Source organism: Gymnogyps californianus, chromosome 7 (genome assembly GCF_018139145.2).
Source record: "Gymnogyps californianus isolate 813 chromosome 7, ASM1813914v2, whole genome shotgun sequence".
In the NCBI taxonomy this organism is placed as follows: domain Eukaryota; kingdom Metazoa; phylum Chordata; class Aves; order Accipitriformes; family Cathartidae; genus Gymnogyps; species Gymnogyps californianus.
Window position 1 is genome coordinate 18,334,383 of NC_059477.1, and position 27,921 is coordinate 18,362,303.

Below are 27,921 nucleotides of genomic sequence, written 5' to 3' on the forward strand. Positions count from 1 at the left end.
AGAAGTTGCTAATGAGTCTCCACAGGTCTTAGTTAAATTTGTATCAATAACCAGAAATGGTTACCCTTATCTCTTGTCCTTAACCTTTATTACAATACACAGTAATCAATCTGTGTAACATGATATTCATCTGTATCTATAGAAACGTTGTGCATCAATTTTAATCTCATAGCAAAAACCTCCAACCCAATAACAGCGTATGAAGTTATATACACATTTGGGTGAAGTTCTGTTTGCCTTTAAATCTCTGCTCACGTTTCTTGCAGATGCAGTACTCCACACCAATCCATTCTTCAGAGTAAAAGATTTTATGTTTCCTTGACAATGAATTAAAAAATGTGAGTTATTTTGCAACCTGAGGACTTACTGTCGCTTTACCTTTTCTTCCCCACTAAAGCCAATGACAATTTTTCCTTTGGCTTAAGTGGGGGAGACGCTGGACAGTAATAGGTGTGTATCTGAAAATCCAATTTACCCATGATTATCCTGTAACCCATGATTCCTTTTGCAGTTAGAGACATGGACATATAAAAGAAATCTGAAAATATGCAGTCAAAATTTAAAACTTATTTAAGAAAACAAGAATATCTCCTTGGCTGTGCTGGAAACAGCTCCAGGAAAGATATCTAGCATTTGTATAAAAACATTTGATCCTTTTTTTTACTTTGGAAAACCATAACAGATACATGCTTACACAACCAAATTATATCCTTCACCTCCACATGCATTGAGGTTAGACCTATGTCATAATAGAACATATGCCATAGTTCTGGTCAAGAACTTGGCTTTTTCTTGGCTCCTTCTACCTCAGGAAATGGCCAAAATACAAAAGAAATAGTGCATCTGGCAAGCTAGATGTGCTTGAAATCAAATCAAGAACATACCTGAGAGAGGGACTGTCTGAGGTGTGCTATTTGAGCATTGTGGCCTGTAAGATCCTGCTCTGAAACAATCTGCTTAAGCTTCTCCTTCTCTATAGCTATGCTGTTAAAGGCAGACTTCAAAAGAGAATGCACTATGCAAAAAGAAAAAAGAAAACAAGTGTTTTCTCAGCTACAGAACTGCACATTGACATCTATTACAATACTTCAGCAATAAAGACAGTGTAAGATTTCCATCCCATAATTATGGAAATTTGAAACAAGGATCTGAACTTCAAGTAATCCATGCCAAATTAAGTACAAACACTTACAGTTTGAGGTTGTAATGTGCATACTGTATGTTCACACATATGTCATCTGAGCATATTCTTGATGCTGAACATATGGAAAGGTGCACATTTGGAAAACCTGTGTCCAATGTGTGTTCTTTTCTGTCTGGTTTTTTATTTTTCTTTTCAGAGTAACAAAAAAATTAGTTTTACTAAGACTTAATATTGCACTAATAAAGAGGATTACTTGATCTTTAAACAGGTTTTTGACATTTTTTAAGATTAGTCTCAAGTTTTTCCTATGTTTGTTATATAACAGATAGCAAACTGATAACAAACCCTTTTAAAAATAGTATTTTTCAGTCTGTAGGACCGTTCATTTATTGGCAATAAAATGGCATTTCTAAAGTACATTCTAGTAATAAGCTCTTCTCCTGGTGTTTCCACTGACGTAGAAAACATTGCACAAAAATGAATTGCACAACATTATACATAGCAGTGACATTCTGATTCATCTTTGGGGAGAAATAAAGCATTTTATTGAGAAACAAAACGTTTGCAAATTCAGTCACATATTTACAAGATGCAGAAAGTAGTTTAGAAGACTTCTAAAAAAAAAAAAATCTCTTATCAGACAGAGTTTACCTATCTCTATATTCATGACATCCATGGAAAATGTAGGAACGATAATACATGTTGTCTTTATGTAAGCCACCTGACCACCTAAAAATTCTTCTACAATATCATCTAATGCAGACGAATGCCCTTGCCATAACTGAAGGCAATAAAGAAACACAACGGAGAAGCACAATAAAGGAAAGGCTTGACATTTCCAGTTACCTTTTTGTGCCATCAGGCAGAATTCTTCTTGAAGCTTCATGTACTCAGTAGAGCACTCCAGAGGGTCCGTTACATGGCTTGGGGGAGTCTGAAACTCGATGTCAGCACAAAGGTTGGGATTGGATGAATGCAGTCGAACTGGTGACATTGTAGCACTGAAAGGGACCTACAGCGAGAAATAGTGAAGAAATATTGTATAAGGTGCAACCAACCTTTTGACTCTGTTGAAGCAAAATACAAATTTCTGCTGAAAACAAAAGCCTTAGTTCACAATGTGAAGAACATAGTAAGAGTAAAGATGTAACTTTTTACTCCCTACTCAGCACAGCTGATGCAGAATTCTTTTGAAATTTTTCACTGAAACAGAAAAAGAAGGCCTAAATACATAGCTAACGATGGAGCATTCCAATTCTAACATTTACAAAAATGGACCGTTTCCTAATTCTTAAAAGATGACCGGAAAATTGAACCATGACACATGCTGCTTTATATTTGGACATTTGAGAGTACATGTAGTATGACTCTGTTGTTACAGTACCAACATTTGAAGTATGCAAGTTCCTCCACAGATCGAGAAATAGGATATAATATCATCAAATATATCATTGAAGTTTTTCAAAACTACTGGTAAATCTTGAGTAGAAACTCACTGTACTGGCAACTATGAAGAGGGAAAAAGCATATAGTCTTTCTATATTCTTTCTAACTAAACAAATAAACAACAATCAAAATAAAAAAATCAAAACTCCACCTGATTTTCATTTAAAGTACATGAACCATAAATAAATGCAAAGAGATATAGTTTAGTAAGATGGAGCAAAGAATTTAGTTTATTGTCATTTCCACTCTTCTTTCTCCTTCTATACTTTTCAGGTACAGTAATAAAAATATACATGCAAATCTTTATAAGTTATATACACATGTATCATGTGTATCGAACAGTTACCTATATGCTCATATGCAGTGTATGGCTACCACTGTTATATATGTGACATGTGTGTGTGAGTATGTTGTATTTTATTTTAATTTTACCATTTACACACATTTGTATAAAAATCAGGCCAAGAACCTAATTTTCAAATTTAAATGCAAAGGAAAGGCATGCAGGACTACATTTTGTTACTTAAATATTAAGCACTGTTAAACACACTGAACACATTAAATCTAATTTATTTCATTATATTGATCAAATGTATAATCAAGAATTTCCACACTGCAGCCCAATGTAATTATTCAAATATGACAAATAGGGCCAAAATAGAAAATGTGTCTTCTAAGGCATGATAAAGAGCAGCAGATAACATAAAAAGTCATATTACTAAGAATTTTTATCAACAGATAAGTTCTACACTACTGTCAGTATTTGAAATTGGTACCTTGTTGTTTGATTAGATCAGGGAATGGTTTTATCAATTCCTTCCTGTAAACGTTGTCATCAATACATGTTTTAGGTTTCTGATTCTCCAATGAAACCCTCAAAATCCTGTTGGATTTATTCATCACATCTCATTCCACTCATGAGCATATTCTGCAAAATACCATTTTTCATCCTGTTCTTCCTCAATTTCCAGATACATATAGCACAAAAAAATAATAGCTTTAAGGCACCTATCCAGTATAAACTTTATTCTCTTCTCTCACATATTTTGATTTCCAGCTATATCAACAAAGTAGGTACTTTTTATTTGACCTCATTTTCGCCTCATATCAAGACAACTTCATTAACAGGAGATGCAGAATAAATTCTTTCTGTTCATACTGGATATTTACCCCGTTATCTTTTTCGATACTATCACACTGCCTCTCTCAACAGCCCAACAAAACTAGGTTAATTGACTAATGTGACTAAATGTAGGTTAATTTCAAGTTTCCTTTACAAAACCTTTTCACTTCTTACATCAGAGAGCATGTTCCCAGAAGTTTCTGACTAGGAGCACCGCAAAGGTTCAGCTGCTCCAGGTGGCTCCAGGAGGGCGGAGTAGGTGGCTACATGATAGCTGTGTGTGCGGGGAGCATGTACCCAACCCTCAAGCCTATCCAGAAGGCAGAAAAGAAAGCTGATCCCAGCTATAACGCAGGAGCTTGAGGGAGAGTCCCCGCAGCCTCACGTGCCTGTGGTGATGGGGCAGGTTGCCCCAGCCCCACATAAACTGGCAGAACTGCTGGCAGGCTGCCCACACATGGGGGGAGCTCTGTAGTCACTTTGTGATGAACCTAGCTGAAGAGACCTGCTTTAGATCCATCATTTCTGCCTCATACCTCAGCTGGCCAGGCTGAAAAGCAATGTTTCTGCAGTGAGGTTTATTGGAAAGATAACGTTTTAAAGTATGTCCTAGAAACAGCATTTACATGTTCTACAAATACTGTCACGCTGCTTGCAAGAAATATACATTCACATGACGGAGACAAGTAGCTGCTTTGCCAACTGCTTTAAATACAAGAACCAAAAATACTGAACTGTTGACTGACATGAGCTCTCCTCATATGCATCTTTTCAAAAAGTTTCCAAGCTACTTTCCACAACAGATGAAAAAAAATCCGCATTGAACAAACTCTTTCATTCTCTTGAATAGGCAACAGTCCAAGAAACACTGCCAATATACTTCTCTTCCCCTTTTTTCCTTTCACTGCTGTGCTTTCTCTCTATATCCATGGTGACTTGATTTTGAGTTTACTACCCATTCTTTTTGGGGGGTTTGTTGTTGTTTTGGAGGCTTTTTAAAAAACATCTAGCTTCTTGATGCATCACTCTGGTTTCCTCCATACACACACTCTTCTAGACATGACCTCAGACGTACGTTGTCCTGATGTTCTGCATTACGCCAGGGGTATAATATACACTCATCCATCACCTTCTTCAGAATTATGTGTTCACATAGGAACAGACTGTTCCTGATAGAGCGGGTTGTAAGGAAAACCTCCTCTTTCTGCCTTGCATTTAACTGACGTAATTCTGTATCCCTCAGTCTATACACACAGCTTCACTGTCTGGGAGAGACAAGCACTTTGCTACATCAGCCAGGAAGAACAGGCCATTGCCACGACCACTGCAACAGCTGCAGAGTCATTTTGGTGCCTCTAGTTTTCCTTCCTCCTGCGCTTTTTCTGGCTCCTCCAAGATCTCCCTCAACAGGTCCTCACTTCAGCTGCAGGTAACAACTCAGCGATTCCCTGGACTCCTACTGCCTTGCAATCTAAGTCCAGCAGTATTTCCTCCACTTCAGCACTCCTTGGTACAGCTCTTGCCAATGCTGTTTAACTACTGCTGAACCTACTGGTTAGAGTCTCCCACTGATGCTGCTCAGCCATGTAAACTGAGAAGCGGGTTGATTTCTCTGCTAGGCAGGCTGACTGATGAGGTCAGAATATCAATTAATTATTGAGCACAGCATTGAGCATCAACTGATTACAGGGGATTAAATTCAGATTAGTTAATTCGGGAACTGGAGAAACACTGATTTCTCTCATGCTTTTTAGGAGGGCCTAACAGTAACTGAGTTTTGTGGTTCAGGTAGCAGGAGCTCGAGGTATTCAGGCATAAGCAGAAGGTATGTCTGATCTAGAGGATTTTAGTTATGGGCTGGAACAGCAGACCCTGGAATACTTTAGCCTGGTGAAGACATTCACTGCTTGGGCTAGGTAAGGGGTATGCATTTAAAGCTCACTTCAATCTTTGGCTGTGCAGAGTCTTCCCTATCTAGCTGTTGTACTAATCAGTTGATGGATTAGTACTAATGTCTATATCGTGCATTCCTAGTAAATGCTTTCCTGATAAAGCAGCAGCTGAAGATATCCTTTTGATGCTAATTTGATTTCACAAACAGCGCTTCCCCCTCCCAATTCCCAGCCCCTGTGTTGATTTCATAGCTCCAGATTTTGTGTCAAAGACTTAAGAGAATTAGCAAAACTAAATACAGACACTAGAGGTAGTAATATGACTTTTTGGGATTATGGAATGTAAACAGAAAGTGTCTCAAATGAAGAGGCTAACCTTATACTACTTTAAAAAAAAAAGAACAATAATCAGGAAATTTTATAATTCCATGTTGTTTGTAACAAATCTCCTTGGTTCTGCTGTCTTGCTACAGACTGTCACAAGAATGTTTTAACAGAATAAATTCTTTCCATTTTGTATAGTATATAGCAGAGTATGTCAAAGACATGTTCAAATAGTGCAGGGCCTGAGTCTAACCGCCACTTGCACTTGCATAAAGGAGGAGGGACATGTACCATGTAAACAAGCTCAGACCCACATTTATGGAATTCATTTGTGTCAGGCCTGACCACTTCTAAGAAACTCAGCTGAAAGTGGATAGCATGGACACCTCCAAAAAGCTTATTACACATTCAAGTTACACAGCTTCCCATCTTTAGAGCTATCCCTTGATTTTTAAATCCACTCACTGTTGTAGCCACTGCAGCTGCTAGTCTCTGCCGGCGTCGTGTTGTGCTGAACTGGCCCTTCGGTGCCGGCCCTTCCTGACAGTGAATGCAAGAAGAGAAGGAAGTAGAAAAAGAGAAGGGAAGAGGTGATGGGACACAGGAAGATGACAGGTGATCAGAAAAGGGAGAGGGAGAGTCTTTAAGTGGATTTCAATTTTGTTAACTCTTATGGCCTACACATTCTGAGGACATATCGCATGCTTTCAGCTGTGTGTGCCAGAGACATAAAAAAACCTAGATACTTCACTAAAATTATCTCCAGATGAGTTGGACTGCAGTGTACTCACTAAGACTACCAAAAAAAAAAAAAATTCTGTTAGCATTGCCATTCAGAGTCATAAGGCAATTATGGAATAAGAAAACAAAAAGTATGCTATGGCGTGGCAGAAGACACAAAAAGCAAACTCCTTCTGGGGGTCACTTGACCATCTAGAAGATGAATTCTGAAAGAGATCACTTTGCATTAGTGGAAGTGCATGAACTGTGGTCATTGAAGATGCATGCATTTCAATGGTAAAACTTTTCAGTGTGTATGTTATAGTAAGCTTGCTTATGTAAACATTCCTGTGCATAGCTCTAGCATTTCCGTGTCCATCCTTGAGCCTATTTGTTCATTTTCTCCACACACCAACTACTACTCCCGTACATTACTGAAGGCTTGGCTTCCAAAGCAATGCAAAAACTCAAATAAAGCAGCACAAATTAAAACTAAATATTCCAACAACTACTTCCTTTCCTGCATGCCTAACTTGTGGCCTCATCCTGCTTAATTTCACTTTTATTTTACTTTTAAGAAAATTCATCATGGTACATTAAAGTCAAGCAATTGTCTAATGCAGGGGAGCTCCACACCTGTCATGAAGTCCTTCTATTTAATGTCTAATCAAAATGCCATTATTTTGAAGCCATTTTAGGGTTTTAGAAGACTAGAAAAGCCACCTTTCTGCTTTTAGAAAACAATTTTCAATCCCTTTACATTTTTCTTCCCCTATATCTTCACCTATAGCCACTTCAGTATTTGTAAGTCTATATACATTTTTACTTTTTCTGAAAGCAGCCTGGGCGCCGTATAAATAACAATGGTATAGATTGGATACATGGACACTATGCTGAAGAACAGGATATTGTAGTTCAATTATTAGCTGAAGTGTCTTGCTCCTGTAACATTCCCGTTGGTAGGGCTGCTGCATCTGAGAACGGCCATACCCTCCACCCTCTGGCTGATACGAGTGGCAGTGCTACTGACAATGGAAGGGTTCTCTAATGATTACAGTAAGAGAAGCCTTGCTTTGTAATATTTTGTAAAATTCTCACATTAAAAAACATGTACATAACCTCTAAAATATAGAGTACAAACTTTGTTAAAGCAGAGAACGCATCATATGCATAATGTAAAGCGCTCTGTGCTCTACAGAAGTATGTCTATCCTGTAACTAGGAGTTTGGAAGAATATTCTTGTTTAAGTAATAGGGACATATATAAATATATTTATGTACAGAGAGAGAGACGTGCACAAATATATATCTTTGCAGGATTATGAATGCAGGTATACTTTATTAAAATGAGAACAATGAGGTCTGCAGAACCACGCATTCCCCTCAACACAATAGAAAGTGAGGTCATAATCTGAGTTACGATATAAAGAAATATTTATTTAAGGGAAAAGGTAATAAGCCAGTCTTTGGGTCTGGTTTCATTTCTGAGCTGAAAGCCTCAGTAGAGCAAGCTGACTTTTCAGGTTGCTCCATACTATACAGGTCTCTATTAAACTTCCCCCCCCCCCCCCCCCGAAAAAAAAAAGAAAAAGAAAACAAAAAAGTTAGTCTTGGAACTTCACAACTCTAAGCTTTCGAGGGAAATTAAATCTACATTAGCTCATTTTATTGCTTTTCAGTAGTATTTTTTTCTTCTTTTGAAGATCTTTAGATCGTCATGAGAATGACAAATCGGTCTTTTACCCAAAGGGAAAAAAACCCCACAGCCCTCAGTTTTTGTACAAAAGCATCATTTGTAAAATGAACGAATACAGGTTAACCAACCTGTTGTTGCAGGTCATTTCCATAAGACTTTAAATAGGCTTTTTAAAAACAAAATAAACCTCCTTCATAAAAGCAATCTTTCTTCAGAGAAGCAGTCCATGTATTACTCTTGAGTAAAGGCCTGTAAATTAAGCTGTTAATTTTAAACAATTTAGCAATACTAAACCTGCAAACATATACACACATGCTATGCTCAATTTTACTTTGGGGAGTAAGTCCACTCTAGTCACAGGGATTAGCTGTGTGTGCAAAGTTAACTGGATACAGAACTGATATACTTAATTGGTAAATATATATTTCTAAGAAACAAAGCAAGCAGCTTTTCTTGCAAGAAAAAGTATGTTTTAAACACATGATACACCTAGCATTCGTATTCCAGAATGTGTTAGCAGGAATACAACAAAAGCTATCTTATTAACAAAAAACTGGTAACAAGTACAATACAAAATCTGGATGGGAGAATTCTCTCCCTGCATCTTACGCAGCAGATGCTGAGCTAGCAAAAATTACACCCTCGTTCCCCATTACTCATGAATAAGACATTTATATAGAGAGCTCTCTAATTTTTATGCTCCCCAGAAGGATGGCTCTCAACATCATACTATCAGGGGGTCTTTTGATGGTAGTTAACGACTGCTCATTCTAAAATAAATAGGTGCAAGTACTTTAAATGGAATTAATAGTGCAACTAGCTTAAAGTTAGTATGTTAGTATTAGCATTATCCCCTAAAACTAATGAGATGTATGGAGGCATGGGGAAAGGAAAAGGACAACAGAAGTTTTCTTAGTACCAAATGTCAACCATTTAATAGCAAATCATGTGTAGGCACCATGAAGAAATTAGACAAAGTGATTCTCAGTAGTGGATGCCCTGATAAAAAGTTTATAAAGAGCTGGAGTAGTCTTGAAAAAATGGCCTGTAAGGAAGGCCAATGAAGCTAGAAGGAATGGCTAGCAGAAGAACAAAATGGGACTGTAAGCTTAAAAAGCACCTAGGCATGGGAGGAAATTCACATTTTAGTGGAGTGGCAACATGAGCAAATTAGGAATAACACAATGAGTCAGAGTGAAGCCATCTTCCACAGATCACAGCTTTAGACCATTCATGGGACAGGACAGCCCTTGGAAGAATAAACAATGTGTTGAGCCCATCAAACTAGGCAAGATAACAGAGCAGCCAAAAAGAAGTCTTCGTCTTCCATATAATTTAGAATAATTTTATTGTTTCTGTTTCACTGCAAATTAATTTATAAATCAGTCATCAATAACTTAATGCTTTGCTCTAACAAAATAAGCTTTACATTTCCAGCATTAAGCTTGCCAGGAGTTAAAGCTGACCCAAGTTAGGCAGAGTTCATTATCAACCCAGAAGTGACAGATCCATGTAAAGCAGTGCTATGCACACAAACTCTCTCAGGGAAACCTGCAAACCGACCGTATTTGAGAATTTCAGGATCTGAGGCACAACTCCTGCCAGGCCACAAACAGCAGTTTAAGAGTCATGTGCCACAATGACGGAAGCCCAGACCAGTGTCACTTTGGCAAAGTGCAGGCAACAAAGGAACAGCTCGTAATTCCTCATGACCCACCCTAGATCATCATGCATTAGACTGCTTTCATCATTTTTTCATCATTTTTGTGGAGAGGAATTTCTCTGAGACCACTGTGGCATGAAAGAAGAACATGCAGTGTTGACTCTGTCTCTTCATAGGCACCAAGTACTTGCATCCATTTTCCTGATATTTTTATTTGCCTGTTATTCAGCAGCAGGGAAACACAGTGATCCTTCAAATGCAGGTAATAGGACATGACATCAATCACCAAAATTCCTTTGTTAATAAACCTTTTTAATCCTAATAGATGCTTCATTGTTCAACCAATCATGATTTATCTAGTATAACAGGTAGAAAGAAAAATCACCTACAACAGCTGCAGTGAGAAAACTGATGCAGCTACAATTTCTTCTTTCTTTAAGATTATTAATCTTAAATGAGTCACAGAGAGCTCCTTACTGTGCCTCTGAGTCACAGAAAGCTCCTTATTGTGCCTCTAGGGGACATATTAAAGGCTTTCAAAGTTTGCATGAATTTCAAGGAATTTAAATAGATCAAAAGTTGCTGACATTTATTTATTCTGTAGCAGACAGCACAGTGGTGATTGTTAGCTCCTGAAGTCAGTTGAACATAGTCTTCATTATCAGTTGCTCAATGATAAAAGAGATTAGGTTTTGGATTAGGCCTCAAAACACACAACTACTTCTGACAAAACACAGTAAGACACCCTGGATCTAGCAGTAATACAAGCGTATTATGCTTATTTCTGCGCTTTTACTTTTCAGCTCTAAGGCAGGATGGGATAAATTCTTTCTTCACATAATTTATTCTTTGGTTTATTCAGTTTGTTCCCATACTAGCCTTTTCTATAAGAGAAGGCTTGTGAAAATACTTCTCATTAGTAACATTCCTAGTGTAGGTCTTGAGAAAGACAACTGGTGCGTTTAGTATTTCATTCATGTTTTCTGCTTTTAGTCACCTGCTCAACTGCCCTTCTTGGCAAGTTTGAGATAGAACATCAGTATCCCCCTGTGCTGCATGCATATTGCCTTTTTTGCACCTTAATTGACTAGTATTCAGATCCCCCTCGTTTCCCTGGGAAATGGCAATGTTTTCATATGAATGAAAGTAAAATCAACACTTTTCTCACTATCTCCTCTAGGTTTTAGACAACAAACTGAGATTTAATTTACTTCTTCAGGAACATAAGAGACAGTACCTTGACTTCCTACTTTCAGCTAATATATCATTTCATGCTTAAAAGTTAATCTAAAAGTACAGTGAAGAGTAAAACATTATGCATTCAGTACCTGAAGTTGAATTTTTGCATCTTTGCTGACACTTTTTGTTCTCCATCGTCTTGTGACCCGCTTGTCTTTCTTTGAAATATCTACACAGTTAGCCTACATTACACAAATAGTTAAAAGCAACAAAGTACTATTAAGTTGACACAAGCAACACAGACAAGTACAGCAAGTTAGTAAAGAATTGTAGCGTTAGATATTTACAAATTAGAAAGTAAGGAGAAGAATGCCACTGCCAGGGCCCGCAACTACAGCAGTGACCAGCTGTAGCTAGCCATACACTTCTATAAACACATGGTATATTTAGCTCATTTAGCAAAACTACTGGTATACTTTCTTCATGAGTGCACAATATTTAGAACCAGATCTTGAAATCCTCATGGATTTCTATTCTGGGACTACTCAGAGAAATGTAGAGAACACCTCTTCCTGAAATCAATGGTAAGTCTCGTTACCTCATTGGAACTAGACTTTCCAATGCACCAACACCACTGAGAGATTTGTGTACTCAAGGGGACTGAGGTGAAAAAGGAAGAAAGTATTTAGGATCTGCTGTTGCTTTCTTGTGGTCAAGAGGAAAACTCACCCTGAATTGGGAAACGGTCCAACCCTTGGGACCTTTACTATGCTCTCTTTTCTAGAGCATGCAACTTCATCTCTGAGGGTCTTTGGGTCTCCACTCCTTAAAAACTTAAAATGATATCTCACTCAGCACAATGAAAACTCCTTAAATACAATTTCAATGTATACGTGTATTTCTATTGTAACAGTTCTCAGTTTTGCTTTGCAAATGACTTAATCATTTGATTTGTCCTATTTAACTCAAATAATTAATGTCTTATTTGTTTACACATGAAACATTATTACACATGATTAAGATAAACACATAAGATAAACCTTTCATTCGAGAGTTGCTATGATTTCAGAAAATCATTCTGAGTTACAGACAACATCTCTATATTTCCCTTAACACAAAGAACAAATGTTTCAGTGTGATGATTTATGTTCGAGCATATTTACCTGCATGTCTGTGAAATTCGGTGCTGACTGAGTTCTCTGCAATATTTCTAAATTTTGAAGAAGTTTACTGAGTTCCACAAGGCTTGACTGACAATGAGCAAGATCTAACAGATATAAAACAAAAATACATTAGGTGCTTCAGTTGGGAGAGGGTTTTTTGCCATGATGTCCATCATTGGCACTTTATTGCATTATAAAAGTTAAATGTCCAAATTCCTGGTAGTAAGGCATCTAAGAAAGCTTTATTTTTAGAGATGTTAAGCACTTGTTATTTCTATGGGAGTCAGCAACAAGACCTCAAAAGTTGATCATATTTTAACAATGATATCCATTAAGAAAATACAGATTATTAAGATAAATTTTAAAAGCAACATCCCAAAACATGCAGAGGGGGAAGTTCCCACCACAAGCATCTAATTCCCTGAAGAGCTACTTCATGTGCATGTAAAGATGCAACTTAACCAGTTTACTGACTATTTCTTATTTTATATCAACAAGAAGTTTTGCTGAAAGAACAAGGCATGAAAAGGTAAAGACTAACCTTCTGCACATCTGTCCATCTCTTCGGAGTCCTGCAACCAGGCTGCTACTTTACTCTGACCAGTAGTGCAGGTGGCAGGAAGGCTGTTACTACAAGGTATAGAAGACTGCCAGGGGAAGCTATTTTGTTGCACCTAAGGGATAATAGAATGCTTAAATTTACTGTTGCTATGTTGCTCAGTCAGTGTAATCACCATACTACTTCAGAATAAGAAAACAAAATATGCATTCCGATTTCAGTGACATCTGCGATTTGACTATATAGTTCCCCAAGATGCAGATTTTTCTGAACAGCATGTTGGAGAACCAAACCAAGAACCTCACAAGCAAACTGTGTTTGCTAACCACCAGTTAGAAAAGCTGTTGTTTAAGAGGAAGAATATTATCAAACAGTAAAGAGACAGATTTATCCCTGATTACAAAGGCAAGTGGAAATTGTTCTGGGGATGGTGAATTCTTTGCAAGATCTCTACAGCAGCCTGTTAATTAAGGCTGCAGTAAGGCTAAATTAGTCTTTCAGCGGCACACACTCAAAGCTTTTTGCTGGCCATTGGTTCCCACAGTGGAAACTCGTCTCTATTGGCATTACAAGCAGAGCCCACTGAAACTGCCCATGAGCAAGCCCAGCAGGCATGAGTTTTCAACAAAAGAACACTATGTACCTTTCCATCTGACACATTAGCAGCTGGTGAAGACTCTGTAGTAGAGGCTGAAGGGAATATATGAAAGCTAGCATCTCTCGGAGATCTCACAATCTCATTCTGACGGTACAACCGGTGGTGGCGTAATTTTGAAACCCATGCATCAAATGAATCCTGGGACTTCACCTGGAAACAAATTCACTATCAAGAAAGCATTCAAAATACTACTGTTCTGCACATCTTTTACAGTTTTATTTATTTCCACTGTGGATGAAAAGAGAATAAGTATTTGCACCACTTTTTACCTTCAGATGATAGATGTGTTCTTCTGTGTCAAGATCTATTCTACGAGCCTTCTTTTTTATAGACATAACTGATAAACCAACATCAATGCTCCCATGGACTTTGCCTTTCTGTATCTAAAATCAAAAAGCAGGGTAAGAAATTGGTAGTATCATGCACTTCTTCACTGTATTTAACAGAAAAATACCTGGTGCTGAAATGGTTTCCCATTTTACGAACATTTTAATATAAAGCCATATTAAAAAATAAAACCTGTAGTCAGACTAACCACTTACTATATTTATAGACAGAGAAAAGTATCTCACAGGAAGTGCTCGGTGCAGAGCCAACTCCAAAGTTAAAGTCTGTTGGTTCACACCAGTACACAGCTACAGGTAAGTGAAAAGCAGAGAAAATTAGACAGTACTCAGCTCCCTGCTGCTACCGCTTGATAGTTATTGGTATCAGATCTAATTAATTTAATGCTACCCTTTATATCTCTTGAGTACATTGTAATAACTTCTCTGTCCTATCCACGTATCTCAGAATAATCAGCTCTGACTGACATAAAAATTGAAAAAGAAAAATACATGGTCAGGCTAATCTCTCAAGCACCTTCATTAAATAAACTACTTTAAGTAATGTAGTTTTTATTTTCATAGAAGTAAGAAAAAGTAGAGTTCTTGAGGACAGAACTCAATCAAAACCTTACATGCTATCCATATACAGATCTCTCTTTAAATCCATTAACAACTTTCATGTGTGCACTGTCATACATATGCCTAGAGTGAGTATGAGATTTAATCATGCTGGCAGGTTGAATTCCAGCACAAATTTTTAAATGGTCTTCAACTTTACTTACATCAATTGGTGACTTTGAATATTTCAACATTCCATTATCCAGGACAAAAAACCTCTGAAAGGAAAAAAAAAAAAATTCTTAATGAGCAGATGCAATTTAAACTATGTACAATAATTCATCTGCAAAAGAAAAGGATTATTCTGTAGCAATTAAGGAATGTTCATGGGTTGGAAAGAGAGGATAAATACAGTATTGAATAATTTTCTTGTTTCTTTTTGGAACAATTATCTTCTAAGCAAGAAAAACTAGATTCTCTTTTTTCAACATTATGTTCTAGGTGTAACTTAACAAACCTTGATAATGAAGGGTATTTTTTCAGTTTTCCAGCCAACTCAATAAACTCTGTAAGAAAGACACTTGTGCTGGTTTTGGCTGGGATAGAGTTAGTTTTCTTCATAGTAGCTGGTATGAGGCTATGTTTTGGATTTGTGCTGGAAACAGCGTTGATAATACAGAGATGTTTTAGTTACTGCTGAGCAGTGCTTACACAGAGTCAAGGCCTTTTCTGCTTCTTACACCACCTTACCAGTGGAGTAGGCTGGGGGTGCACAAGAAGTCGGGAGGGGACACAGCCAGGACAGCTGACCCCAACTGATCAAAGGGATATTCCATACCGTATGACGTCACGCTCAGCATATAAAGCTGGGGAAAGAAGAAGGAAAGGGAGGACATTCGGAGTGATGGCATTTGTCTTCCCAAGTAACCACTATGCAGGATGGAGCCCTGCTTTCCTGGAGATGGCTGAACACCTGCCTGCCGCTGGGAAGTGGTAAATGAATTCCTTGTTTTGCTTTGCTTGCATGCATGGCTTTTGCTTTACTTATTAAACTGTCTTTATCTCAACCCACGAGTTTTGTAACTTTTACTCTTCCGATTCACTCCCCCATCCTGAGGCGGCGGGGTGTGAGCAAGCGGCTGTGTGCTGCTTAGTTGCTGGCTGGCGTTAAACCACGACAACACTGTAGGCCAAAAGAGTTATGTCTGTTTCTTCATTTTCTTCCTGTTTTTCTTCCCACAGAAGCTAGTCACATTTCAAATTAACAACCTACCTTCCCTATCCGGAAACTGAAAAGTTTTTCCTAGCCCAAGATCTATATCCCAAAAGGAAGATCCACATATTGATGTTCTTGTGGTCTCCTTGATCTCCAGCCGGGAAAAAAATGCAGGCTGTGAGACACTGCTCTACCATCCAAAACTTTGTGCCTCATGGCAGACTTCTACACAGTGAGGTAAAGATGAGATTGTAATTTGTGCTGATTATACCTTTTCTAGCTGTAATCCAGCTAATAGAGGTATTAGTACAAATGCAAATATTACAGCATTCCCTGCAACATACCCAGGTCATGGGAGGGCTTATGTTTTGGGTGTTAGTCATTGATATGGTGTGAGCCACTGTATCTTCATTGACATAGTTACAAGGGCTAGGCTAACGTGATGATGCCTATCTGTGCCATTGCTACACCTTAATTTTGCTGAATGGCTCTTACTTACAGCAGAGAGCAGAATCCCCTATTCACAACGTGTTTCTCCTGCAATTAAAGTTGCCCTAGCTTGTGTGTACCAGACTGCTCAAGCTGCATGGTGGACAAGTTAGCATAGACTTTGGCACACAGCATAAAGATACAGCCCAGCAGGATACCTAGACTTTAAATGAGATGCACTAACTTATGTTTACCACCACTAACTTTCAAAACATGGTAATTAATAGAAACTAATTCATATTTTTAGAGTCTAACCTAAAGCACTAATCTATGTAAAAAAATCTATAACACGGCAAATTATCCTAGACTCTCTAAGCTGTCTGACATGGAAGGGAAGGACAATGTTTTCATGATGTGAACCTGTTAAATTGACACTATGAGCAGGGTCAGTAGTTAGATGGCAGAAAATACCTCCTGAAGATGATTCTGGAAATTATGTCAGTCACACAACAGATGGTACCAATATCTCACACAGGGCAAGAAAACAGGGCTTTCCTGGAGACATATCTTCTTGAATAAGATGTCAAAATAACAGGAGGGGTTTTGATTCTGGTTTTTTTTTTAACTAGGTATGGTCATTAATGGACTTCACGAGAACATGATATTCATTTCATATTGCTCTGCTTCTCTAAGTTCCACACACAAAAGAAAATGACCTTTCCTCATATTTCATTCCAAAGCATACTGCACTTCAGAAAATGATAAGCTACTCTGCAGGTTGTACACATTATACCTGGTGTGCTACTAAAGCACATTCAGAACTGTCAGAATATGACATGCAACGTTCAATAGACAGAGAATGCTATGGCTTTGCTAGAAGAACACTAACACAGCACATGCTACTGTCTCTGGAATTCTTCACTGGGCTCTCAGCACAAAGTATTGTTATGGAAAGTGCAGGATATCAAGGCAGCAGTTAAAAAAACAAACAAACAAACTTATTAACAAATCCACAGTTTCTAAACATAGGTTCAGCATAGATCCTTAGGTGAAATGTTAAGACAGAGTGGACGGGGATGCTGAACTGTGAAGCTCTTAATCACATTAAAAATTCTTTACACAGGTAACTGCTCTAAAGTCAGCATGAAAAACAGATCATCAGTAGTGAACTCCTTTATAGAACTGTGAAAGTTGGACTCCTCTTGCTTTCCTATAAAGTTCCTTACCAAAACAGACACTTGTCCAAGAAACAACACATTAACATAATGTACTTTAAAGGAGTGGAAGCAGTGGGTTATTCCACATATTCTTATACATCTGATTAATTGTTTTGGGTTTTTTGGGGGGTAGGGGTGGTTTGTTGGGGTTTTGTTTGTTGGAGGCGGGGGGGTTGTGTGCTTGTTTGGTGGTCTTTTTAAATAAGCTCTCCTTTTCTGTTCTTTCAGTGTTTCAGATATGTCAGTTTGAAATCCTGTAATCCCCCTAGACCAAATTAAAGTAGTGCATATGTATTTGGTTGCTGAAACTACAAACCCTAGTTAAGTAAAACAAAACCAAAAAATCTAAGGTAGATAGGCATGCACAAAAAAGGGTGGCAGGCATATGTACAAGTTAGTATAACATTCAGAAAGAATAGAGAAATTAGAAAAAAGTGTAATTTATACAAGTATGGACTGCATTTGGACTCAGACCTGAGTAAGTCCCACAGTGTTTAGCAAAAAAACAAAGTTAATGCTTTCCCAGAAAAAATGCCATATATAAAAAGTGGTTTAACTATCCTTTGCAGTAAAATGCATTCTGTCCTAGAAAATTATCCTGAGGGTCCTTGAATACCCTAAGCTACAAAAAGACAGCTGAGCGTCAATACCATACCTCTTGTTGCTAAAAAAGGGGGGAAAATGTAATTATTATGGTATCATACAGACAAAAGAGTTTATGAACACCAGGTTTAGAGCTAACAAAAGGTAGAATTATGCATGGAGAAATATCTCCAAATTAACTAATTAGAAAGAGGAGATTTGGGGTTGAGTTTTGAGGTGTTTTGGTTTTTTAAATTGAGACCTCTAATGGCAAAAGTGCATAGTCCCACTGCATGCCCACACAGAAGATTGCAATCAAGAAGACAAACAAAATTCAGGGACACAGCTGAGCAAATCTGCCCAGTCAGCATGCCTAAAGGGGAATGCTCTCCTGTACGAACACCTTGGGTCCATGCAAAAGCCCCTCAGCTCTCCTCTGCTATCATGAAGCCCTGTGTACTTTAATGTAAACTGAATACAATCTTACAGTACACGGCTACATTTTGTTATAATATATTGGAAAGAACAAAAGGGATATTGATTAAAGCTCTTAAACCACAAGGCATTATTTACAACTTCCGCCTGGATTTTGAATACAACATTAGGCAGCAGGCACTGCAATTTGAAAGCCGTGAGCTCTGTGTGCAAACTAATTCTTTACACAATTTGAAGAAAAAGTCATACTCCAAAATCCTGGGCATTTATTTGACATCCTAATTTCCTCTAGACAAAAAATCCCAACTCATAAAATGAGGTAATAATCTTTTGACTGTTTTATGAGACATTTACCTTGTGCCAACCTTTTAAAGGCCATTTTCTCTTTTTTAGCATGAAACCTTCATGTTTGTCTGGCTTCTGGACATTGGTCTGGCCTATTTTCAGGCCCTCTATGATTTCCCAGCTGTCAGGTTCCTGGTGAAAAAGTATGAAGACACATTGATTAATTAACTGTGCACACACACGAAGAAAAATTGCACTTATACGTAGCACAAATTCTCCAGTGCAAGACAAAGAGTAAAGGAGGGCTAGGCTTTTAAATCAGCCTATTTAGGTACCAAACTACATGGTCACTGTATTATGTCTGGCTGTATCTCATTTAAAACTACTGAATGTGACTATTTTTGGAAGTCTAACCCTTACCAGGTAACTAAAAGGAAGCTGAAGCTTTTAAAGTCTGACGCTGTAACTGAACGACAATATGAGGGTGGGTCTGGACATGCTGTTCACAACAAGGACTGCGTCCCAGTGAAATAAATACATCCAAATACATGAAAACAGGATCAAATTCTGGCTGAGCTAAGTATAAGAAAGGTCAGACCTGCTACTGGAGGTAACAGTGTGAAAGTGCAGGTGGCTCTGACCACCTATTAAGTCTATGCAGAAGGCACCCCACAAATTAGCACTGCACTGTAAGAACTAAAAGGACTGAAGAGATTTTGCAAGTGGGGTATAGGCACAATCTGCATGTTAAAAATGTACCTTTACTCAGAGTATCCCTCCTCTAAAAAAAGATGGGATTGTGAGATGAAATGAGGAAGAAACCATACTGTTAAATATATGGGCACATATTAACAGTACCCTTTGTGGTATTCCCTGATCATAAAAAATTGTAAATTTTCTGATCTTTAAAGTACAAGCTACATTGATTCTGGATACTCTAATTTTCCCTTAAAATCAGAAAAACAAGCAGAAGAGGTTGGTTTGTTGTTGGTTTTGAATGTAGCCAGCTCTTGTCTTCAAAGGCATTTTATGACAGAGTTTCACAGGCTAATTGCACCTTTAGAAATCTGCAAAAGGAAATTAATCTTTTTAAAATTTTCCTGCATTCTTTTTCACTGTATTAAAAGAAGTTTATAAGAAAGCTAACTAATTTTCCCTCTAGAGAAAAGAATAGGAACCGTATCATTTCAGATACAACCAGCTGTATGCCTTTCAGGGAGCCAATTAAAGCGTATTTCTTGTACATACCACTTATTATGCATGACAACTTGTACAACTCAAGCCAGACTTATAATATACCATAGTGAACAGCTAAAGAACAATATTTTTAAAGAGAAAAAAGTCATGCCTTTATTTTGTCCTCTTGCTACTACTGTAATCAACAAAATTCTGTACCAATTTAAAAATCTCCTATTGCCTGCTCATTAAGACTCTATTTTACAAATTGTATCCTACAAAGCTGTAAACTTGCATTTTCTCAGCTGATCTGTCACAACTCCCAGCAATGTTATGGAAAGTTATTGAGAGAGGAAGGAGGTCATACAGCATCAAACATTTAAAGGAAAAAAAAAAATTGTCTCCTCCATTTCCCACAAAACTGTTGAAAGCCGAGCACTGTCAGTCTTCCGTAACACCTCCAAGTAAGTTAAACAGCCCTGATAACATTAACATTACTATTATGAAAATACGATTTCAAATCTACAATTTGCAATACGGTCTTGTTATTTTGAGAAAGGTGAAAAGCTCTATCCCAAATAATACATACTACAGTAAATTTTAATAGAAATGCTTATTCAGTTTAGTTTTCCCTGCATAACTATAAACTGGAACTATCCCAGTGCCCGTAAATGCCATGCTCAAAAAACCATATTTTTTACTTCCCTGTGCTTTGCTTGGATATTCTATTTCTACTGCTGTAGAGGGAAGCACATATGCATTATTTTTCCCTACAAAAAGCACTTGGCACTTAAGGGGGGCAAATTAAACTATGAGTCTCCTGAGGTGAGCAGAGAATCTCTCTCCGCAACTCTGCCAACTGATTCTTCACCATATTGATTTCTCCTTTAGAAGATCAGCTGCAGGCCCAAGTCTTTTATCTACTAGATAACATCAGTATTGATTACTTCTCAACTAGAAATCACACAATCTCATATAGCTATTCATTTAAACAAAGGCCTGATATAGAAAGACAAAATGAGCAATTATTCAGTGCAATGTGGATACCTGTCTTCTGTTGCACCAGTGCTACAAGCTCTTTTTAAAACCATCCTAACAATCCTAACTGTGCTTCATCCCACAGATTTGCTGTGATGATATATGCCCAATACAAAGGACATTATGCAAAAGCAGCCAGAAACGGGGCAAAACCAGAGTGAAAGTGATATGCTTGAAGGGTCCTCATCCAATGAATGTTCTCAAGTACAGCATTAGTACTCTAGGACTTCTGCGATTCCCTACGTATTACGTGAGAAACAGCTCTGCGCAAAGCAGCAGGACCAGAGGAACAAAAGCACAGCTTACAGTCCCTGGGTCTGCATATGCCCCAGGTATTGGGAGTAAGGGAGCCACTACCAACAGCTTTCTGAACCTAGTCTTTTTGTCTGCAAAGTATTTCTTTTCCAAGTAAAACAGAATGAACCATTTAATTTTCCCTGGATGAACAGAATGTTTCCTTTCGAATTTGTTTTACCAGTTCTGTTTCAGAACTTACAGACATTTAATTTCAGATTTTACTTTTCCACCAAATATTCCATCACAGCATCCTCACCTTTTCAGTACAATCTTACTTTTTCGTATGAAGTATCTTAAAATGAAGCCTTCTTTACATGGAATTAGACTTATTTGGAATCAGTTATTCCAAAACTGAGGAACTCAGGCAGGAACAAGTTGACTGCAAAGCACCACACACAAGGCTGCACCTTTCAGGAACTGTTGGTGTTACGCCTACAGTTCTATCCATTTCTCTGCGTTCTATCCATTTCTCTGCCTTAGGAAAGAAGGTCTCAGCAAGAGATTTTAGATTTCAAATTTTAAGAAACTACTGACAAGGAATGTCATTAGGACATATGTTTTAAATTAATATCATTATTGAATAGCATCACTTTCAGACTTGGATATGATTTGCTCTACCTTAATAAGAGGATTAGACTGGATCATTTCTCAAAGTCCCTTCTAGCCCCATACTCTGAGATTGTAAAACTTGTTGCTGGGGGCCATCCATGGGCAAAAAAACCCCGAGACCACCACCATCATCCAAATCCTTAATTTTGTTAATATAACATCTACTAAAGATTACTGGCCCCTCTGACACCTCAGCTGGGGAACAGGAAGCTCCAGGGCAGGCTCACAATAAACTCAATGGTAGAATCATACAAAACAATATCCCAAAGCTGTTAATCAAACTACTTTGTAACTACAGAGGGAAACTCATCACCCAGATTACAGCCCATGCTTTTGCTTACCTTGGATAGAGAGATAGGGTCGCTTTCAAGGAACTGCTTGCTTAAAGAAGGGTCTGTGCTTCCCGAGGAAGCCTTTCGCTCCAAAATATGAACACTCTAAAAAAAAAAAAAAAGTAATTAAAGATAACAACTTATCATTCAATGTTACTTTTTAAAATACGTATTAGCTAATGAATGATCGATCATTATACTCCTTATATAAAATATCAACATCATGGCTCAAAACGTACCAAGTACTACCCATGCATAACATAACTGCACAAATAGTTTGTCTTCGGAGGAAATACGCTTCTCTTTCCTTCTTCTCTTTCTTTTTTTATTATTGGTTTTTAAACTAATTACTCTGTTCAGCCTAGAAATGACTGGGAACTAAAAAAAGCCAGGAAAGACAAGTAATGCAGTTCTTACCTACAGAGATGCAAAGCACTCCTAGCCAGACCTATTATGTTTTCTGCTAAGATACAAGACACTGACTATACATATAGTACAGTTGGCACCATCCTGCATTCACTTCTGAGGCAAACCATTGCACAGAAGATATTGCTGCTTCTGACATATTCATTATCACACCCCAGCATTTTGTTATTGGCTTCTCAACTGAGGTGAAGTAACTCATGACATGAGTGCTTTTAATAGATTACAGGTGTTCACAAGATCAGTTACTAGGTGTCAGCTGATGGGCTTGCTGGTGAACATTTATGGAACACAATGATCTTAAACAATTACAGCTGTTTTTATGTATGACAATACTATAAAATTTTATATCTTCAAAGCATGGTACAAAAATGAAAGACATAATGTCACAACTAGTCTTGAAAAAACTGCTATTCTTAAAAGACATCTAAAAATGTCTTCCCATTTTCCAGAAATGTTTCATTCATATTTTGTAAAAGAAAAAGCATTTTTTCTACAGGAGAAAATAACCACATTCTGCCTGCTTGGATTTGCATTTCGTTCTCTGGTGAAATTTTGCTACATCTCATATTATTATTTGGTAAGAATTCTACCACAACATGTCAGTAGCATCTCTTTGGCATGAAATAAAACTATTTCATTTCCAGGACATGTAGCTCAATGACAAACTTGCAATTGCAATTACCCTCTGAAAAGGGTAAGTTTTTCTCAACTGAAAATGACAATTAAATTTTGTGCACAATTAAGACTCTTTACATTCTTTGAAGAAGAGATTACACAGGTACAAGTGACAGCAGAAACAATCAGGCAATATAAAAATACATACAAACAGCAGAGTAAATATTGTTTGTACAGATAACTAAGTACATAAGGACCATAACCAAACTAAATGAAAATAAGCACAGCTATTCATATAAATGCACATATAACACAGACCACCTCTTGCTGCAGAGCAACACACAGACCTTCATTGTTCTTTTTCAATTTGCAACTGTGAATGAGAATAGGAAAATATGGGGATTGTCTCTGTTGTCAGTGGAGATTAATAAGCATCCCTGCCACTATGCAACAATAATCGGCATTTATTTTCAGTTACTTTTAAATTAATTTTACAGTGAAGAATGTGGAAAAGCAGCAGTATTTTGTTACCTGCCACATTCCCCAGGGCCAACCAGCAAAAGCTTTGTCATCTATGCTTTGAAATCTTCTGCTTTATCAAAGAAAGGCCAACCTTATTACTTAGCCCAATGTCTATTACTAGCCAGATGAGAAAAACCTTGTATTTATGTAGCACAAGTTCCTACATTACGTGTCAAATGATTTAATATGCTTGTTTGAGCTGAGCACCACAAAGTTACTCTGATAAACTATGATAAAGTTCTTTCATTGAATAGATGAAATGCTACTTATGCACACACTATCACATTTAAACAATATAAAAGAAAGCCTAAATCTGTTCCTCCAAGGAAGATTAAAATGTCGCTTGATTAGCATAATCAGGACGATTCCCAACTTTCTTGCCAGTTTTGTTTGGCAGGCAGGAATCCCTCCATCTTGAGATGGAGCAATGCCTAACACAGATGTTCTGAAGGTCTCATATGTAGCAGCTGGTGCAGTTTGTTGTTACATAACTGCTATTTCATGTTGTACAATATTTAGAGTGGAGTAACACAACAGCCCTTGGCTTGCCAGATTTCCAGTGACATTTTCAATCGCATGATTTTAAGGCAAGGGGGGTTTGTGCCCTTTTTTTTTTTTTTAATCAGCCCTCAGTCATTACAGTTCCACTTCAGTTGAGAAATACATTATTAGCTAACAGCACTTTAATGAATGCTGACTTATTCAACTATTTGTTTGGAAATAAGAAAATGAACACTTTTAAATTAAAATTGCCTTCCTTACATTCCTTACTTCAAGAAGTGTTGTCTTGTTGTCTGTAAATGACTGCTTTCCAATTCTTTTCTGTCATGACCATCATTACACTGACACAAAATAATTTCTTTAAATTTGTGACATGTCTCTAGCATAATATTAAGAGACGTTACTTGGTGCAAAATGTTTTCCATTAATGCATGTTATTCTTCTGCAAAACTACAGCTAGAAATTACACAATTATTTGACATTTCGAAAAGCAGCTATTTTTATAATGCAGGACTTTAGTTATTTAGCATCACAGAAATAAAAATTATTTAGATCTTGAGCTTATTATCAAGGGTTTTTTTGTTTTAACAAGAAAAATAGAGTTGGTAAAGGAAGCAGTTAAAAAAAGCTGATGAGAAGAAAAGGAAGAAAGAGGCAGATCAATATAGCTTCTGGGTTTTCTTTATACGAACAGAAAAATGAATAATCCATTAATTTAGGCATATCAATCAGCCTGGTACTCTCACTCCTCTCATCCCAAGAATACAGGCAGACAAAATCAACCTCTGCATTGTTTCATTCCAGACTTCCCTCATGCTTCAGGATTACCTGTGCGCTATAGCTGGCTTGTCCTGGAGAAAAACACCGGCACCATCAAATTCTGTGTGTTCTTGGAAATTAATTCAACAAGATTACCAGTTTAACTGAAATTGCTCTGTAATCCCATTGCTAAATCTTAGTCCTAACTACAATCCTTCCTTCAGCTTTGAGATTATTCACAACACACGTGATATATGTGAGCACACATTTGCCCCAAAATGCCCCTAACAAGCCTACATGTGGGGAACACTAATGCTGATTCTGCCTTGCATTTTTTTGCATGTTGCTTCCCAAAGACACGTGAGGGTGAAGGAAGCTGATGGAAAGAATAACAATATGTTGTTTCATATTCTCATCTTCTCTGGAGGGCAAGAATGGAAAACATATTTTACAACATATTTCTATATATCTTGCCAACTTCATTTCTCAGTTAAGAGTTCAGTGACCCATTCACCTCGTCCACTAGAACAAACACTAGCACATGGAGTATCTGGTCTCCATCAGGCCAGAGGCTGAAGACCCTAATGTTTCTTAACTGAATCTGACTTGCCATTAAAAGAAAAGACATTCAGCTGTTTTCAAAGGGAAGGCAAGGAAAGAAAAGAGATATTGTGTAAGTAGAGATAGGAAATCCAGTGAAGGACAAGTCTGGCACTCATGCCTCCCTTTCTGCTTTGCTGCTTAATTACTTAATGGAATTTAATTATATTTAATGCAATGAGTTCTCTCTAATTTATAATTTATTCATTTTCAAGAACAAGACAAGCTGGTGAGGAATTTATCACTCACATTGGACTCAGACTCTCTTTAGTTCAGAAATGTGCACATGTGGCTAACAGTTAATTAATGAAAAAGAATTGGTGGGTCATTTTGTTTGCTCGCAGCATTCAGCAGTCTTCAACACCCATAAACATGGGGCCTAGACATACACTGTTCTACAACAGTAATTTAAAATAGAGCTTTTCTCTCTGGGTTGTTTGTGTTGGGTTTTTTCAATCCGAAGGACTAACTAGTGCATCTTTTATTATCTGATGCTCATTGGCATTCTTTTTGCAACCTAGCTACCCCTTGCACAGACCTGTGTTCTTATTTGAATTCTGTTTAGTATGAAGTGCAATGCTTAATCACTTTCTCTCAACTAAAAACATAGTATTCCCCAGTTATCTGAAATACAGCAGCAGTAATAAGGTAGATGATACAGATTTGACTGCAGGCATACCAGTTTTTACTATCTTTTAAATAGAGCTGTAATATATGCTAAGTTAATCCGCAATATTATTTGCAAATGGAATAACCTTGAAATTTGCTTTTATCTTACGCTGCTTCTCAGTCAGCTCTGGCTTTCCTTCTGTTGATGCTGGAATAAAGACAGAGTCTTGAATATCACTGTGAGAGAAGGGTGAGTACAAAGCAAAACAACCATGTCTCCATCAGTGTATTTCTCCTTTCTTTCTTCTAGCACATTTTTTTTTTTCTTTGTATAAAGCAACCATGGTCCTATTCTCATCCTCAGTCTCTCCTAATGACACTGCTTCATAGCTGTTTTGAACAACACCTGGGCTATCAACCAACAGACAAAGGAACTTAACAATACTTTATGAATAGCACATGTAGTTAATCTTTTTTTTCGTCTTGTAGCACATGCTTATCTTGTACAGAAATGTGCTTAAGAGCAACATTTTCTCTTTGTAACCTTTTTACTGAAAGACAAGTATATCTAAGCAGCAGTTCTGTAGCATATTAATAACATACAGGTATGTATGTCTCTACTTCTTTCCCGGGATATGCAAAATAAATACTTCTTTTGTTACAGAAATGTCAAGGATTTGTTAGCTCAGGAGTTAGCTCTCTGTCAGCCCTTTCTGGAACTCCAGCTTTGTATTGTACGTAGCAGTTCACGTCAATGCTTTCAGGCTCTGGAAGCAAAGAAGCTTTTGCTTTTCAAGGTACTTTTTGACAAACGCTGAAAAGAAATAAGCTCTTGCTCCTGTGAAGAGCTTCTTGGAGGGAAGTATTAGCACAACTGGATAGAGCAGAAAAGAGCTATCATTGTGACAGCAATCCTCTTTGCCAGAGTGACAGTTTGGAATGACTACCAAGTCACAGTCTGAATCTTTAATGACAATCTCTTTTGACACTTTAGATTTTGACACGCTTATCTCAAAACAGAGCAAACAGATAAATTGACAATATCTGACAGAGAGAATTCAAATGTTTGCTGATGATACAAAGCTTTTTTATGACTATTGAACAATCACAATTAAAAGGATTGATATTTTGCTGAATAGTCTCAGGCTAGCAATTCATTTTATGGGTGCTGATGTAGTTTAAAAAAAAAAGGAGGGAAAATAAAATTACATACACAAAAGAAAACCATTCCTTGATATGTTAATTTGTTAACTAATGAAAGCATTCTCAACATGTTGAATGGCCTTCTTCAGAAAATATATGCAGTTTTCACTTTAATAAATGGTTGCAAGGGAATCTAAGTTAACACAAATCATAGGCCAAAAGGTTGGACACTCACTTAAAAAAGTGCGTAGGTTCAAAAAAAGAAAGCCCTTTCTTCCTGGGGCTCTCTTTCACATCCTTGTGTAATCTACCCACTTAGACTTTCTAAATATCCTTTAAACTTTAATATATGCAGAACAAAAATATAGGAGCTAGGAAAAAAGGGGTTTTGAAAAATTTTTAATCGATTTTTTTTTTAATATATGAACTCTTATTCTACTGGGAAAAAAAAGTTTGGACGTAACAGCTTCATTTTCAATTCCAGGATAAAGTATTTAATAAAAACAGAAAAAGAGAGATGTCAGAACAGCAAATAGCTTTACTAAGGCACATATTTATTCTGCCTAATACATTTGTATGTCTTGAATGTGGATAATCCCAATCATGCGTGAGTGTCTTGAAAACAGAAGCCTTCACATCATACCTGCCATCACCCTCCCTCTTCTTTTCACTTTTGTGTC

The 27,921-nt window shown here is 37.3% G+C and overlaps 1 protein-coding gene across 1 annotated transcript in view; it reads right to left on the minus strand.

Annotated features, from left to right (window-relative positions):
* Positions 1–27,921, minus strand: part of OSBPL6 (oxysterol binding protein like 6) — a 75,702-nt gene that overhangs the window by 16,916 nt on the left and 30,865 nt on the right. Inside the window, exons 3-13 of the mRNA XM_050900044.1 lie at positions 22,076–22,171; positions 18,684–18,806; positions 14,675–14,728; positions 13,836–13,949; positions 13,552–13,716; positions 12,891–13,023; positions 12,350–12,453; positions 11,336–11,428; positions 6,395–6,469; positions 1,991–2,156; positions 885–1,015 (exon numbers count right to left, since the gene is read on the minus strand). Of these exons, the coding sequence (XP_050756001.1) occupies positions 885–1,015; positions 1,991–2,156; positions 6,395–6,469; positions 11,336–11,428; positions 12,350–12,453; positions 12,891–13,023; positions 13,552–13,716; positions 13,836–13,949; positions 14,675–14,728; positions 18,684–18,806; positions 22,076–22,171 (1,254 nt within the window). The remainder of the gene's footprint in view (positions 1–884; positions 1,016–1,990; positions 2,157–6,394; positions 6,470–11,335; positions 11,429–12,349; positions 12,454–12,890; positions 13,024–13,551; positions 13,717–13,835; positions 13,950–14,674; positions 14,729–18,683; positions 18,807–22,075; positions 22,172–27,921) is intronic.